At 42.4% G+C, this 16,316-nt stretch overlaps 1 protein-coding gene across 2 annotated transcripts in view; it reads right to left on the minus strand.

Annotated features, from left to right (window-relative positions):
- hspa12a (heat shock protein 12A) overlaps positions 1 to 9,642 on the minus strand; it is a 115,428-nt gene extending 105,786 nt beyond the window's left edge. For both annotated transcript variants that reach the window (XM_059947927.1, XM_059947925.1), the window contains exon 1: positions 9,313 to 9,642. In XM_059947927.1, the coding sequence (XP_059803910.1) occupies positions 9,313 to 9,352 (40 nt within the window). In that variant the 5' untranslated portion in view covers positions 9,353 to 9,642. The remainder of the gene's footprint in view (positions 1 to 9,312) is intronic.
- Positions 9,643 to 16,316: the final 6,674 nt, after the last annotated feature.

Here is a 16,316-nt window from a genome sequence, read left to right on the forward strand (position 1 = left end):
GAGCTTCCTGTCAAGCCTGGATGGAAGTGTGCTTTTGAATGCTGAACTGTCCAAAACCAGCATCGTCACATAAGCATCTGTCTTCTCCAGATGTGTAGAGCAGTGGCTATTGCATCATCTGTCTTCTCCAGATGTGTAGAGCAGTGGCTATTGCATCATCTGTCTTCTCCAGATGTGTAGAGCAGTGGCTATTGCATCATCTGTCTTCTCCAGATGTGTAGAGCAGTGGCTATTGCATCATCTGTCTTCTCCAGATGTGTAGAGCAGTGGCTATTGCATCATCTGTCTTCTCCAGATGTGTAGAGCAGTGGCTATTGCATCATCCGTCTTCTCCAGATGTGTAGAGCAGTGGCTATTGCATCATCTGTCTTCTCCAGATGTGTAGAGCAGTGGCTATTGCATCATCTGTCTTCTCCAGATGTGTAGAGCAGTGGCTATTGCATCATCTGTCTTCTCCAGATGTGTAGAGCAGTGGCTATTGCATCATCTGTCTTCTCCAGATGTGTAGAGCAGTGGCTATTGCATCATCCGTCTTCTCCAGATGTGTAGAGCAGTGGCTATTGCATCATCCGTCTTCTCCAGATGTGTAGAGCAGTGGCTATTGCATCATCTGTCTTCTCCAGATGTGTAAGGACAGTGTGTAGAGCAGTGGCTATTGCATCATCTGTTGATGGGTTTTGCCGGTAGGTGAATTGTAGGGGGTCCAGTTTGGGTAGTAGCAAGCTGCAGATGTAATCTTTGACCAGCTTCTGAAAGCATTTACTTGTTATTGAGGAGAGTGTGACAGAACACCAGTTGTTCTGGCATGTTTTCTGGTACAGGGACAATGGTGGATAATTTGATGCAGGAGGGCACTCTACACCTGAGAGGGAGAGATTAAAACTGAGCCTCGCCCAGGGATTGTGAGACTATGAAAATTAAATGGAAGGAAAAAGGAATAAATTTTAGGCAGTTGCCAATGTGGATTTGTTGGGGTGAAACACGTATTTCTATGCTGTAATTTCCTTTGTGTTTTTTTTCGAACAGTCATATTTTTATGTATCAACAAAGATGATCTTTATTTGTCACATGTAGATGAACATATATTGGTGTGTTATTTTGCATCAATGACCAACACAGTGTAAGTTTTGTGCTGGGACATCCCCCAAGTGTTGCCACACTTCTGGTGCTAACATTGTATGCCTACAACTCAATAACCCGAATCAGACATCTTTTCCAAATGTGGGGAGAACCCCACACAGTCATGGGGGAGTGTACAAAAGCAGCGGGAATCAAACCCCGAGTGGTGATTGCTGGCACTGTAAAACAATTGCACTACTGTGCTCCCCTAGCAGAATATAGCTGAACCTCAGTAAACAGCTCTGAATAATGTGTGTGATGCTTCTGCAACCTCTGTCACTAAGCACCTGTTAGAAGAAAACCTTACTCTCATTTTTAAACCCTCTCTCAAAGCAAAGGAAGAGTTCAATAATACATACATTGTAAAACAGTTCATATTCCAAGCCTTCCCTGGTAATGCTCTTCAACTCTTCTGCTGCATTGGTGCTGTTTCATGCATCCATTCTGAGCTTGACAATTTCATCAATTTTGCCTCCAACTTCCACCATGTCCTTAAGTTCATGGTCCATTTCTGATACCTCCCTCCCCTTTTTTGATCTCTCTGCCTCTATCTCCAGAGACAAAACTGTTTACCAATATCTTTTATAAACCTACCAATTCCCATGGCTATCTTGACTATACCTCTCTCCTCTCTCCCCCCCCCCCATATTTTCTGTAAAAATGTGATTTCCTTATCTCAGATCCTTCGTTTCTGCTGCAACTGTTCCCAGGATGAGGCTTTTATTTCCAGGACATCAGAAATGTCCTCCTTCTTCAAAGAACGAGGTTTCTCTTCCTCTACCATTGATGCTGCCCTCACCTGCATCTCCTCCATTTCTCAGACATCTGCGCTCATCTCATTTCCCTACTGCCTTAAGGATAGAGTTCCTCTTGTCCTAACCTCTGCATTCCCCATGAGCCTCTGCATCCAATAAGTCATTCTCTGCAACTTCTGCCATCTCCAAAGAGATCCTACCAGCAAACACATCTTTACATACCACCTGCTACATCTGCCAATTCACTCCTCCCTCACCTCCCTTCAGGGCTGTAAATAGTCTTTCCAGGTGAAGCAACAGCATTGCATACAGTGCTCCCAATGCAGGCTTCTCTATGTCATAAGTTAGAAGACCGCTTCGACAAGCACCACTGCTACATCTGCCAAGTGAGGAATTTCCCGGTGGTTAACCATTTTAGTTCCTATTCCCATTCTGACACACGGGTCCATGACCTCCTCTTGCTCCATGATGAGGCCACCCTCAGGATGGAGGAGCAACACTTCACAATCTATCTGGCTAACCTCCAATCGGATGGTGTGAATATTGATTTCTCCTTCAGGTAATATTTTTTCCCTTCCCCTTCCTCTTCTATTCCCTACTCTTACTCTTCTCAACTCCCCCTGGTACCCTTCCTCCTTCCCTTTCTCCCATGGTCTAGGTTCCTCTCCTATCAAATTCATTCTTCTCTAGCCCTTTACCCTTCTTCTCCACCTGGCTCCACCAATCACCTTCTAGCAATCCTCCTTCCTCTCTCCCCCACTCCTACCTTTTTATTCTGGCATTTTCCCCCCTTCTTTTCCAGTCCTGATGAAGGGTCTCAGCCTGAAACATTGACTGTTTATTCAATTCTATAGTTGCTGCCTGACCCTGGAGCTCCTCCAGCATTTTGTTTGTGTTGCTCTGGATTTCCAGCATCTGCAGAATTTATGTTTGGAGTTTACTGATGTATTCCAGTAAGCTCTCACTAATCACCAGTATATCTTCAACATGAAACTCACAAATGCATCTGATTTCAGCCATCTATAGCCAATGTCATTGATTTTTCATAATGGATAAGTGCTTTTAGCAAATCATGCCGCAGCTGTGAGCGTCATATATTATAGTGCAATGCTGCACCACTTGGGTTGCGGCCAGCACCTGTCACATTCCTCTAATTAAACACTTGGATTAAAAGAATTGCCATTGATTTTGTGACCATTGGAGAAGAGATGGTAATGTCTCTGGGATAGATTTGACTATTCAGTAAGTCTGGGAGATATGCACAGCACAGTGTAATGTATCCCCATCTCCTTCTATTGCTCTCACTGTAGAATTTGTCTGCTCTTTTTTGATAGAATGCTTCACCAGCTGCTCACACGTACCCTACCCTCAGCACCACCTGCAAGTCAGACCAATGACTGACTCACTCACCAACTCAGTGGAAGTTAAGATAGTGGCTTCATCTTACGTTTGAATGAGATATCAGAACAGAGTCATCAGAGCCAGCTGCTGCTTGCATCAAAAATGCTGGTTTTCAGAAATGTCATCTCTTGCAAATGAATTTCAACAATATTATATGATGACATAAAGAATGAGCTAACTGGTGTGTGAAAGTAGCAGAGAGGGACATTTGCTTCAAGTGTGTTTAGCGCTGATACAGTATTATGTCATTAGATTAGCATTTTTGATGCAAGCAGCAGCTGGCTCTGATGACACCATTCTGACATCTCATTCAAACGTAAGATGAAGCCATGATCTTAACTTCCACTCAGTTGGTGGGCGAGTCAGTTGTTGATCTGACTTTCAGGTGATGCTGAAGGTAGGGTAAGTGTGAGCAACTGCTAAACAGGTCAACATACTGCACATCCTTTGGCTCCACTCTTTGCACTGGAGGAGAAGTATATCAAAAAAGAGCAGACAAATTCTAGTGAGAGCAATAGCAATGGTAAATTACGGCCCTATCCTAAGTGCAATTTTTATTATTGTAAACTACCTCTTACCCCATCTCATGGGACCCACCCATTAAAGGTCATCAATCAAGGACAGTAAATGCCTGAGTTCCTGATTTTCTTGCAGGCAGGCAGTGTTTTTTCCCCACACTAGCCACAGATTGATAGAACCCCTACCACAAAGCATATGTTCTATTACTGTATGATTTCTCTGAAATCTTCAATTCCTTTCAGCTTGATTAAGGACAACACTCCTTGTCTACTTTCTCTCCAAAAACTCAGAAAGCTAAATCCTACTCCTTTACCATTTCTGAGTACTGATTTTCCTGGAAAAGTGACAAGTCAGCCTGACACTGAAGCAATTCTACTTTATTTGCCTGTTCTCCAAATGATATTTTCTAGTATCCTTACTAATACAGCTCCCCTGCCGCCCGCACATTAAAGCCCTTCACATTTGCTCTCTAGGGTTTCTTTAGTCATTACTGAATTTACTTATTATTCATTGCTTTCAAAGTCACTTCTATTAAAAAAGGAATAAATTCTTTGATCAGTATTTTGAAGACAAACAAGAAATTTATTTAAAATGCAATCAGAATCAGATTCAACAAACAAGAGAAAATCTGCAGATGCTGGAAATCCAAGCAACTCACACAAAATGCTGGAGGAACTCAGCAGGCCAGGTAGTATCTATGGAAAAGAGCACAGTTGACGTTTTGGGCTGAAATCCCTTGGCAGGACTGAAGAGCAGATTTAAAAGATGGGGGGAGGGAACGAGAAACACAAGGTCATAGGTGAAATCTGAAGGGAGAGGGACAATGTAAAGTGCTGGGAAGTTGATTGGTGAGACAGATAGGAGGCTATCGAGAAAAGAAAAGGGAGAAGGAGCACGAGAAGGAGGTGATGGGCGGGCAAGGAGATAAGGAGAAAAGGGAAAATGAGGATGGGAAATCATGAAGGAGAAGGAGTGACAATTACCGGAAGTTCAAGAAATTGATGTTCATGCCATGAGGTTGGAGGCTACCCAAACGGCATATAAGGTGCTGTTTCTCCAACCTAAGTGTGGCCTCATCATGACAGTGGAGGGGGCCATGGTTGGACATGGCGGAATGGGAATGGGAAGTGGAATTACAATGGGTGGCCACTGGGTGATCCTGCTTTTTCTGGTGGAGAAATCAAGAATCAAGTTTAATATCACTAGCATATGTCGTGAAATGTATTGTTTTGCAACAGCAGTACATTGCAATACAATAATAAACACTATAAATGACAATAAGAAATATATACGGTAACTATATAAAAAATGTCATGCAGGAAGAGAGGAAAAAATACTGAGGTGGTGTTCATAGGTTCACTGTCCATTCAGAAATCTGATGGCATCAGGGAAGAAGCTGTTTCTGAACCGTTGAGTGTGTGTCTTCAGGCTCCTGTACCTTCTCCTTGATGGCATCAAATGCACATTGGTCGACTAAAAGCATCATATTTGTGTTAATATTGTGATTATTACAGTAGTTTCCTCATGTTGAAAGCAATGGAGAACTGGCTTGTTTCTGGACCGGATCTGCAGCAAGTGCTTTCCATTTTCAGCACGTTTGATGCACATACTCCAAGGTGGTGCTGAGTTTGCTGAATCGACTTTGTGTCAAGGGAATACAATGAATCAACAATGGTAACGTTCAAGACTGATGACCCTTATCAACAGCAGCAGAAAGTGACCTTCACAGTAGAGGAGGTGAATTTCATAGAATACAGTATTCAGAAATTACAGCACAGAAACAGAACTTTTTGACCCACCTCTTCCATGCTGATCATGATGTCTATTTATTCTAATCCCATTTGTCTGAATTAAGACTGTAAGAATATAAAGACATAGGAGAACAATTAGGCCATTTGGCCCATTGAGTCTAACCCACCATTTCATCATGGCTGATCTACTTCCCTCTCAAACTCATTCTCCTGCCTTCCTCACCTCAGTTCTATTCTGGGACTGAGCCTTCTCATCCTAGAGTTTTTCTTGTCCAAGTACCCATGCAAATATTTTTTAAATGTTGTGATAATAACTGCCTCCACTATGAATTAGATATTGGCAGCTCATTCATCACCCTCTCTATGAAAAGCCTACCCCCTCAAATCTTCTTTAAATTTCTCCCCCCTCACCTGAAACCTGTGCCCTCCAGACATACAGCAATAAATAATCTGCGAGTCAAGCAGCATCTATGAGGGGAAAAGAACTGTCAACATTTTGAGTTGAAACCATGCATCAGGTCTAAATCAAGATCTCTGCATCTGACTCCCCTGACCTTGTGTAAAGATCCTATCTACACTACCTATGGCTCTCATAATTTTAATTATCTTATAAAGTCTCCTCGGTCTTTTACACCCCAGTGAAAATGAACTCAACCAATCTACTCTTCCCTTATAACTACAGCCCTCCATTCCAGAGAACAGCCTGGACTCTCTTCATTGTTATCACATCATCCTTGCAGTGTGGTAAAGAGAACGGTTCACACCACTCCAAGTGTAGTCTAACCAATCTATTGTACAACTGCAATATGATGTTCCAAATCTTATACTAGGAAGAAAAACATACCAAATGCTATTTTTAATATTTGTTCATTTGTGCTGCCATTTTCAGAAACTACGGGATTTGCGTGACGAGGTTTCTCTGTACGTCAACACTCCTACTGTCCCTGTCATTTATTTTATACATTTTACCAGAATTTGACCCCTAAAAGTGGATTATCTTGCACTTATTTGGGCTAAATTCCATCTGCCACTGCTCAGTCCAATTTTTCAATCTCCCCCTGCATCCTTGGATAATCTTCATTATGTATGGATCATCAATTTGCATATCTACTAATTGTAACCTGTAATTCTCATCCAAGATACTTATATACATTACAAAATGAATTGTGAAAATCTGACAAACACTTGTAGCTTCTTAAAAGCAAATGATAGCTTACAAAAGTCAACAGTTTTTCTCTAACATGGGAGACATGTATGCAGCTGATTTGATACTTATCTTTAACCTGTAATAAAGGGGGAAATAAACTGAAAGGTTTTTCCTCTCTGCAAAGTCAAACTATTGGAAACTTTGTGAGTGAAGGCAATAAGAGTCAAAGAATCATTCAGTGATTTCGGGTGGAAACAGGCCTTTTGGTCCACTGAGGTCTCACTACCCATCAACCATCCATTTACACTAATCTCATATTCCATTGTGTGATTTGTAAGTTGTTCCTAGCTATGCTCATGAAATCACATGCCATCATGGGGAGAACATACGAACTCCTTACAGGTGGCACTGGAATTGAATTCCAAACTCTGGAACACCCCAAGCTGTAAAAGTGTTGCGCTAACTACTACACTAAATAATCTCAGGGGTATAAGACTTGTCATGTGTCCTTTTGGACTAAAATGTTGGTTAGGACACTATCCAACTGTTACCAGGCTCCTCAAGGGACCTCTCATACACTGAAAGATGAACTCCTGGTCACCCAGTTTACCTCAACATGGCCCTTACTGAGCACTGCCACACTTTGTTCTGCCTTCTGCTTTCCTTTCTGCTACCTCGATGTACTAATGTATGGAATGATATCTGGATGACATGCATATATAAGCTTTACACTCTATCTCAGTACAATGGCAATTATAAAGTAATTCTCGGTTCCCAACACATAATGATTTTTGCATGGTCAGATCCCTCCATCCTCCTTAGTTTTGAGTGAATCACAATGATACTCAACTCTGTACTTACTGGATGGGCACTATACAATGGATATGATCAAAACTTCTTTAAAAATATAGACCAGTGCTAGTCCATGACAGAGGTGCATGGTATAAATAAAAAACCTGAGCCCTTTTATAAGGAGCGCACTGAGAATCTGTGTAATTGACAGAGGAAGAGCATCACCGCACAAATTACCCACTCTCACACTCCATCAAGCACCTCCTGCCCCAGTTTTGGAAAACTATGGTTCCTGTGATCTTTTCATTAGCCACCTTAGAATCCACAAATCTGACACAGGAAGTCATCCCAAGAAGAAGAAACACACCTTCTGATCAACGAACATATAAGTGGACCTGCATCTGAAAATCGACTGAAAGCCACGCCTAACAGTCTTTGCAATTTGGCATGTACTTCAGTGGGATTATATACACACTTACTGCTCAGTGATGCTGTGTTGCAGCAAGAGAGTGCAAGATGACCATTGCACCAAGATTGCTGTGATCATTATGACAAGTGATTATCAAAAAGGCAAATCAATAAACATGGTCATGTAATAATAAAAAATTACAGCAGCATTATTGTAACTCAAAAGGAACATATACTTGATCTTTTTAATAGTCCAAAATAAATTGCAAAATCTATTAAAACATTATTTCCTTTCAGTTATTACTGGACTATAATTGTTTCTCTAATCTTTCAAAGGAGGAAATAACTTTTAAGTATTAAAGGAAATTAAAGTATATGAAGCTATTTTCCTCTATTTTAATCTTTGTTTTTAGTACTCCTTCCTGAATATTCACTATGGTTTTGATCTTTCAACATCAGCTGTCAATGTGAGGCATTTCTTGAGTACAGACAAATTCATCAGGTCTTGGGAACTATTTCTTTAAGTGCAATTGCATCCTTTCAGGTCTTCAGTAGAAGTCATGGCGTCTAGACAATGAAGTAAAACATCTCTATATATCTCTGGAGACTAAGTATCAAACAGAAAGCTTTCCTTGTTAGTATGGTCTAATAATATCACAATTGTAAAGGTGATTAACATAGTAAGTGTAAAAGTTAAAATGAACACACTTAGAATTTTTTGAACATTTTCAAGAGATTATTACTAAATGTCCTTTTGACTTTCAGCTTCATTTACCATGCTTTAGCTGTAACATGTAATTCTGGAGATCAACATTATTCAGGTAGAATTAAGAGAATGCCCTCCCAAAAAGACTTAAAACAATCTTGTCACAAATTTCTGTTAGTTTTATTTAGAATTCACTTTAAGTAAGCTTACTTAAAATCAATTATTACCATAAACAATACACAGAGGAGCAATGTCGAAATCTTAACCATTACATTTTACTGAATAAAAGTAAATAAATGATTTTCATAAGAAAAAGCAATATTTGAGATTATAGTATACATTATCTCAAAGATGGATTGGCTTCACTCTGGCTCTTAAAATTAAAGGCCCACAGTAAGTAACTAAAAAGAGGAAGGCCAGATGAAAAGATTATGCCACAGGGTTTCTTCACCTGGAACAAATCAGTTATTGTAATCTTATGCGGCATTGAATCCCACAAGTCCACATCCATGTGACTATTACAATAGCTGGGCTCTGCATTGAAGCCAGAGACACTTAACAGGATATTACAGGCAGTCACGATCCTACACCTATATATATATATATAAAAGAATTGCAGTGAAAGAAAAAGACAGCAAGTACTGTCATGTTCCTGGTAGTAATTTCAGATCACGGCAGCGTAGTTTAAATTGACAACAGTACAATCTCTCTTACCTGCAATCTGGCCTTCAGTCACAGAGTCCTTCTCAGACATTGTAGTGAATCCAGACAAAAATCTGCAGTGCTTAAAACCTTTTAACCGTTAGAGTGACAGAAGCTCTAGCTCACTGTGCACTGTCTGCCATTGAAAATTTGCAGTCAAGCTGCAGTTTGTGCCTAATCTTTTCTTTTAGCTCTCCGTCCTTAACTAAAGGTTCTTCAATTCAGTAAAGCCTCAATATTTGACCCTCCCCACTATGTTAAAAAGGGCTTCCTGTTGAAATTAGCCCAAACATAAAGGAAGAAATGAGCTGCTTGCACTGTTGTGCCTCATGTTTCTGCAGAGCTCCGCCTCTCTAATATGATCATACTCAGTGTCAGCACTGACAGGGAAGGGCTTCCCATCCTGCAGTAAATGACCATGCAGCAGCCGTTACAATCTGCCAAGATGGCCCACAGCAAGAAAAGCAATTAAAATCTCCAAGTAACTTCACAGGCCTCATCAGATTATGCTTAATGCTTCTGAGTTTCATTATTCAATGTTATATTTGTTAATTTTATTTCAGTTTGTCTATGAAACACAACAATCATGATGTAGCAACTTATTGATCTTGCTAATCATTTTAAAATCAATAGTGAGTGCTGTATGCGACGCAGGAACAATCGTTGCTGATATTAAGCCCTTTGTAGTGTTGTATACTCGGCTGCTCTATGCCATCTTATGCCTTTGCTTCAGCATTGCCATCCCTCCCTATCCTGGACAATACACTGAGCATTCATTTCACGTTTCATTGGGTTCCACTCTAAATTGTTGTGCTAGCATGGTGGTTAGCATGGTGCTATTACAGCTTGGGAGGGGCAGGTGTGTTGGAGTTCGTAGTTCAATTCCATCATCTGTAAGGAGTCTGTGTACACTCTCCCTGTGGAGTTTTCTCTGGGTGCCTTAGTTTCCTCCCGCAGTCCAGAGATGAACAATTAGGTAGGTTAATTGGTCATTGTAAATCATCCTGTGATTAGGCTAGAGTTAAATCAAGGGTTGCTGAGTGGTGTGACTCTAAGGGCCAGAAAGGCCTATTCCATGCTGTAATCTTCAAATAAATAAATGAATATAATTGTTTCAAAAATATCATGAAAATTATGAAAAAATTTATCTGTTTTCTTCTGATTGCATCTGTTCTCAGTCAGATTGTACACTGGAACTGAAACATTGATTGGGAACATCAAAAACTGAATCAATAGTTTCAAATAAACTTTGCCACAATTTCCATCGCTCAGGTCACCATTAGCAGATTCACAGCTCAATGTAGCTCCAACCAAAAACTCCCATTGACCTATGTAAGAAAGTATTAGGGCATAGAATTTAGAACAGTACTTGGCTTTGGGAATTCTCATTCTTGTGTTCTTTTTCCTTCCTCGTGTCAGTAACTACCTCTAGCCCTTCTCAAATCTCAATTCTCTTCCATTATTGAGCACAGCCTCACACACAAAATGCTGGAGGAACTCAGCAGATTGGGCTGCATCTATGGAGAGGAATAAACAGTCAACCTTTGGGTCTTCTTCAAGATTGGAAAGGACTGGGAAGTTGGCAGAAGAAAAAGGTATGGGGAGGGGAGGAAGGAGGGATTACAAGCTGGAAGGTGAACTATCTCATTATTTTTGCACTAACATTTTTATTGTGTAATTTATAGTAATTTTATGTTTTTGCACTGAAGCATTACTGAAAAAAAAAACAAATTTCATGTCTTATAAGACAGAGATAAAGTTGATTCTGATTCTCCAATGCACTCCTGATTTTCCTCAGGCAATAATACACAAATCCTGACCCACATTAAGCAGATCTGTTGTTAAACACAGCTGACATTGACACAAATATTAATTGAAATAAAGGAAAAACAATAAACACCTCAGCTATTCCTGCTCTTTGGTTAAAGCTCGACAAATTCATTCAAAAGAAGATTACACCAGATGTACCTACTAGAGCTGACATAGAGGTGAGATCATATATAAATCACTCAACCCTCCAACACAGGGATAGAGAAAGAGGTCAGATATTCATGCATCTGATCTCCAGCACATTCCCAACTTACAGAGATACAAGTTAATGTTTCTTCGGAATAGCTCACTAGCTGTCAGTTTGTCCAGATTCATCTCTTCACCGTTACTGACAAACAACAAGCAATTTAGGCTACAAGCTTTGGAATTCTTTTCAAAATGCTCTGCCTCTTTATTGGTTACACCTCCATTTCAAAAAATCTTAAATTCTGTGTCTTAATACATTCTTGCATGGGCCAATGGGAAATTTTGTTAAGACACCTGTGATTCTTTACCTTGATTCAGCTACAACCATGTGAATCTAAATTAGGTTCCTGCTCTGTGCAACCAGACACAGCTGACTTTAAAAGAGCACTAGTGGCGCAGACACTGGGCTGAAAAATAATCACCCATAATTATCTCAGTTAATTGATATGTAATTATTAATGCTAAAAAGGAATGTATATAAATGTTGGGTACTGAGGGCTTGAAGCATCACTGAAGTCTGTTGAGTTAACAGCCTATTTTTTCATTGCACCTGAAATGCATTGTGAATAGTGGAAAATGGTGGAAAACTGAGAAAAACCTGCAATACCGTAAGAATACTCCTTACGACTGCTCTGCTATTCAGTCTGATAATTACTTTTCCAGTATTCCAAGGTCACTTTTGCATTGGATCTCTTTATATGGACCTTAAATGTCTATCTCCACGTTGACACCTGACAATGACTAACCACGTCCATCTATTTGGGATTTAAAGTTCCAAACAAATACCAACTTTTCTACAAAGAAACTTGCCTCATCTCAGACCTAAATTAATTTGAGTCTCTGACCTTCCAATTCAAAAAACTGTAGTTTGAGGCATTGTCTTTCAGGGTCTATGTCGTAACTCTATCTACCATGCTCTGATGGTTCAGTGTGATTCTTCTAAACTTCAGTGAAGAAAGATCAATCCTCCTTAGTGGATCAGTCCCTCATCCCAGCAGTCAGTCACTTACATCGTATTCAAGGCAAATAAATCCAGAGTCCAAAACTTTCAGTAAGCACGAGTTGGCACCTGGAGTAAGAGGCAAAAAGATTTTGAAGAAGCGATTCTTTGGATATTCTGTGCAGATTTCCTCGTGAAAACCTACAGATGCTGGAAATCCAAGCAACACGCACAAAATGCTGGAGGAACTCAGTAGGCCAGGCAGCATCTATGGAAAAGGGTACAACTGATGTTTTGGGCTGAGACTCTTCGACAGGACTGGAGAAAAAAAAAGCTGAGGAGTAGATGTAAAAGGTGGGGGAGGAGAGAAACACAAGGTGATAGGTGAGAGGGAGAGAGGGAGGGAGAGAGGGACGGAGAGGGGGAGGGAGAGGGGGAGGGAGAGGGGGAGGGAGAGGGAGAGAGAGAAGTTGACTGGTGAAGGAAATACAGGGCTAAAGAAACGGACGACTGATAGGAGAGGACAGAAGTCCATGGAAAAAAGAAAGGTGGGAGGAGCTCTAGTGGGAGGCAATGGACAGGCAAGGAGATATGATGAGAGAGGGGAAAGGGGATGAGGAATGGAGAAGGAAGGTGGGGGTCATTACCGGAAGTTTGAGAAATTGATGTTCAATCCAGACAGAATATAAGGTGTTGTTCCTCCAACCTGAGTGTGGCCTCATTGCAACAGTAGGAATGGGAATGCGGTGGAATTAAAATAGGTGGCCACAGGGAGATCCTCTTTCTTCTGGCAGACAGAGCGTAGGTGGTCAGCGGAACAGATTCCCAATCCACCTCGGGTCTCACTGACATACAGGAGGCCACATGGAGCACCGGACACAATACATGACCCCAACAGACTCACAGGTGAAGTGTTGCCTCACCTGGAAGGACTGTTTGGGGCCCTGAATGGTAGTGAGGGAGGAGGTGTAGGAGCTGGTGTAGCATGTTCCACTTGGAAGGATAAGTGCCAGGAAGGAGATCAGTGGGGAGGTATGAATGGACAAAGGAATTGTGTGGGAAGCAATCCCTGTGGAAAGCAGGAAGTTGAGAGAGGGAAAGCTTGGTGGTGGGATCCCATTGGAGATGACAGAACCTTAGTGCTGCCCTGAACCACATCTTTTCCATTTCACAAATGTTTGCTTGCCCCATCCTCCTGCCACACTACCAGGGTTAGGGTTCCTCTTATCCTCACCTACCATTCTCCAGCCTCCACGTCCAGCACATAATTCTCTGGAACTTCTGCCACCACAAACAAGATCCCAACACCAAGCACATCTTTTCCTTCCCCCCTCACCCATTTTAATTCCACTTCCAAATCCCATTCTGATATGTCAATCCAAGGCCTCCTCTACTGTCACAATGTGAGCACACTCAGACTGGAGGAACAACACCTTATATCCATCTGGGTAGCCTCCAACCTGATGGCATGAACTTCGATTTCTCAAACTTCCAGCGATGCCCCCCTCCCTCCTTCACCATTTCCCTCCCCTTTCCCCTCTCTCACCATATCTCCTTGCCCACCCATTACCTCCCTCTGGTACTCCTCCCTCCTTTTCTTTCTTCCATGGCCTTCAGACCTCTCCTATCAGACAGCTCCTTCTCCAGCCTGCATCTCCTTCACCAATCATCTTCCCAACTCCTTGCTTCATCCCTCCCTGTCCCGGTTTCACCTGCCACCTTGTGCTTTTCTTTTTCACCTCCCCCACCTTTTAAATCTACACCTCAGCATTTTTTCTTCAGTCCTGCTGAAGGGTCTCGGCCCAAAATATCGACTGTACTTTTTTCCATAGATGCTGTCTGGCCTGCTGAGTTTCTCCAGCAGTTTGTGTGTGTTGCTTAGGGTTAAGCAGAATGTCCATTGTGGGAATGCCCATTATGGAACTGGGCAAAATCTATTACAACATACTCCCAACTGTGAATTTATGACCCCTTTAAAGATTCAGGCCACCCTGCTAATTGGCAGGCTTCATAATCTCTCTTCTGACTGGGAAAGCCCTGGCCTGGGCCAATGTGCATTGGGTGAGAAGGTCGGCAGTTTGCTTGGGTTCAGAGGAATTGATGGCCACCTTGAGGAGAGTGTTCCATCATCCTGGCAGTGCGAATTGAGCCCCGGAGCCTCTGATGAAGGTGTGTCAGGGCAGTCGGTCAGCAGCCAACTACGCGTTTGAATTTTGGACTTTGACCCAAAAGAGTGGCTTGAATAGGGAGGCCTTGGTCACTCTGTACTGCCGCACACTCCAAGGCACTTGCCTTAGGGGATCTGATAGAGAATTTAGAGGCTCTGACTGATCAGTCCATCCTGCCTGGTAGAGCAAGAGTAAGATTAACTCAAGAAGTCGAAGAGGGCGAGCCCGAGCGTGACGTCAAAGCACTGCAGGTCCATGCCCTGACCTTGGACAATGACCAGCCAGTTCCGTGCTCTGCATCATGTTGAGCCATGGAAACTGACTGCGTAAGAATTGCCACCAACGACAGCTTCCAGTGTTGAAGTCGAGGTTGCTACTAATTCTGCAGGGAAACCAGTCGCCTGCAGGCTGAATGACCAAAGCAATTAAGTCCACCTGGGGTTGGGAGGGCTGTGACAGTAGCAGCTGCCACACTCAACCTCACGGATTTTGTCGTAAGAACTGACAAGAGGTGAATGCTTTTCTGGACCCTGGGCAGCTGTAACTTTCCTGGACTTGGGAACCACCCACCAGCTCAACATAGAGCTGCAGGAGTTGAGTCTGCCCATGCCCCTAACTGTTGCCGATGGCCGTCTGCTTCATTCCAAGCAGATCTGGTAGCAGACACTGGTCTTGCGGATGAGGATACCGACGAGGATTTGGCGTCTGTTTTCACTAAAGACTCTTGTGAACTTATTGAGGAGACTCTGGGGACTGCCAAATCACCCAGCTGTCTGAGGAGCCTCAGGAGTGTCCTTGGAGGAAGTTTCAGGTATAATTGCAGCACTCAAGCTAGTAGAAGTCCCTTCCATCTACAAGGATTTGGAAGAGTTCTGAGGCAAGGGAAAAACTTGACTCTTCCATTGCACTGACCCTACAACTGTGCTATAGATCTACCGCTGGAACTTCTCCTCCACGGGGTTGATTACACGCTCACAGGCCCAGAGAGAGGTGCTATGGAGGAGTATATAAAGGAGGCTTTTGCCCTGGGATTCATTTGGCCCTCCATCTGGTGCTGGCTTCTTCTTCATACTGGAGCCTGCAGCCATGCTTTGATTATAGAGGGCTGAATCACATAACTGTCAAGAATCATTATCCTCTTCCATTTATGAACACTGCCTTTGAGATCCTCCAAGGGACAAGAGTATTCTCGAAGCTAGACTTGTGGAGTGCCTACAATCTGGTTCACATAAAGGAGGGTAATGAGTGGAAGATAGTGTGCAACACACCAACAGGGCACAATCAGTACCTGGTCGTGCCCTTCAGCTTTGTAAACGTGCCAGAGGTTTTCCAGGCCTTTATGAACGATGCGTTCCGGGAAGCTCTCCATAAGTACACCTTCATCTACTTGGACAACAATCTAATTTTCTTGAAATCCATGGAGGAGCACATTGCTCACATCAGAGATATCCTAAAAAACGTTCTTGCTCATGGACTTTGTGCCAAGCTGGAGAAGTCTGAATTTGATGTAACCACCATTTCAATTTTGGGTTTTGTCATCTCTAATGACAATCTCAAGATGGGCCCTAGTAAAACACAGGCAGTCAGAGACTGGCCACAACTATCCAATGTGAAACAAATCCAGTGATTCCTGAGATTTGCCAACTTTTGCTGAAAGTTTATCAGAAATTTCAACTCAGTAACGGCTCCACTGACAGCACTAAGCAGGAGATCTACGGCCCCTTTTGTTTGGATGTCGAAAGTGGAGACTGCTTTCATAGAACTCACACAGTAGTTCACAACAGCTCCCATTTTGGTTGCATAGAAACATAGAAAATAGGTGCAGGAGTAGGCCATTTGGCCCTTCGAGCCTGCACCGCCGTTCAGTATCATCATGGCTGATCATCCAACTC

Source organism: Hypanus sabinus, chromosome 22 (genome assembly GCF_030144855.1).
Source record: "Hypanus sabinus isolate sHypSab1 chromosome 22, sHypSab1.hap1, whole genome shotgun sequence".
Classification (NCBI taxonomy): Eukaryota; Metazoa; Chordata; class Chondrichthyes; order Myliobatiformes; family Dasyatidae; genus Hypanus; species Hypanus sabinus.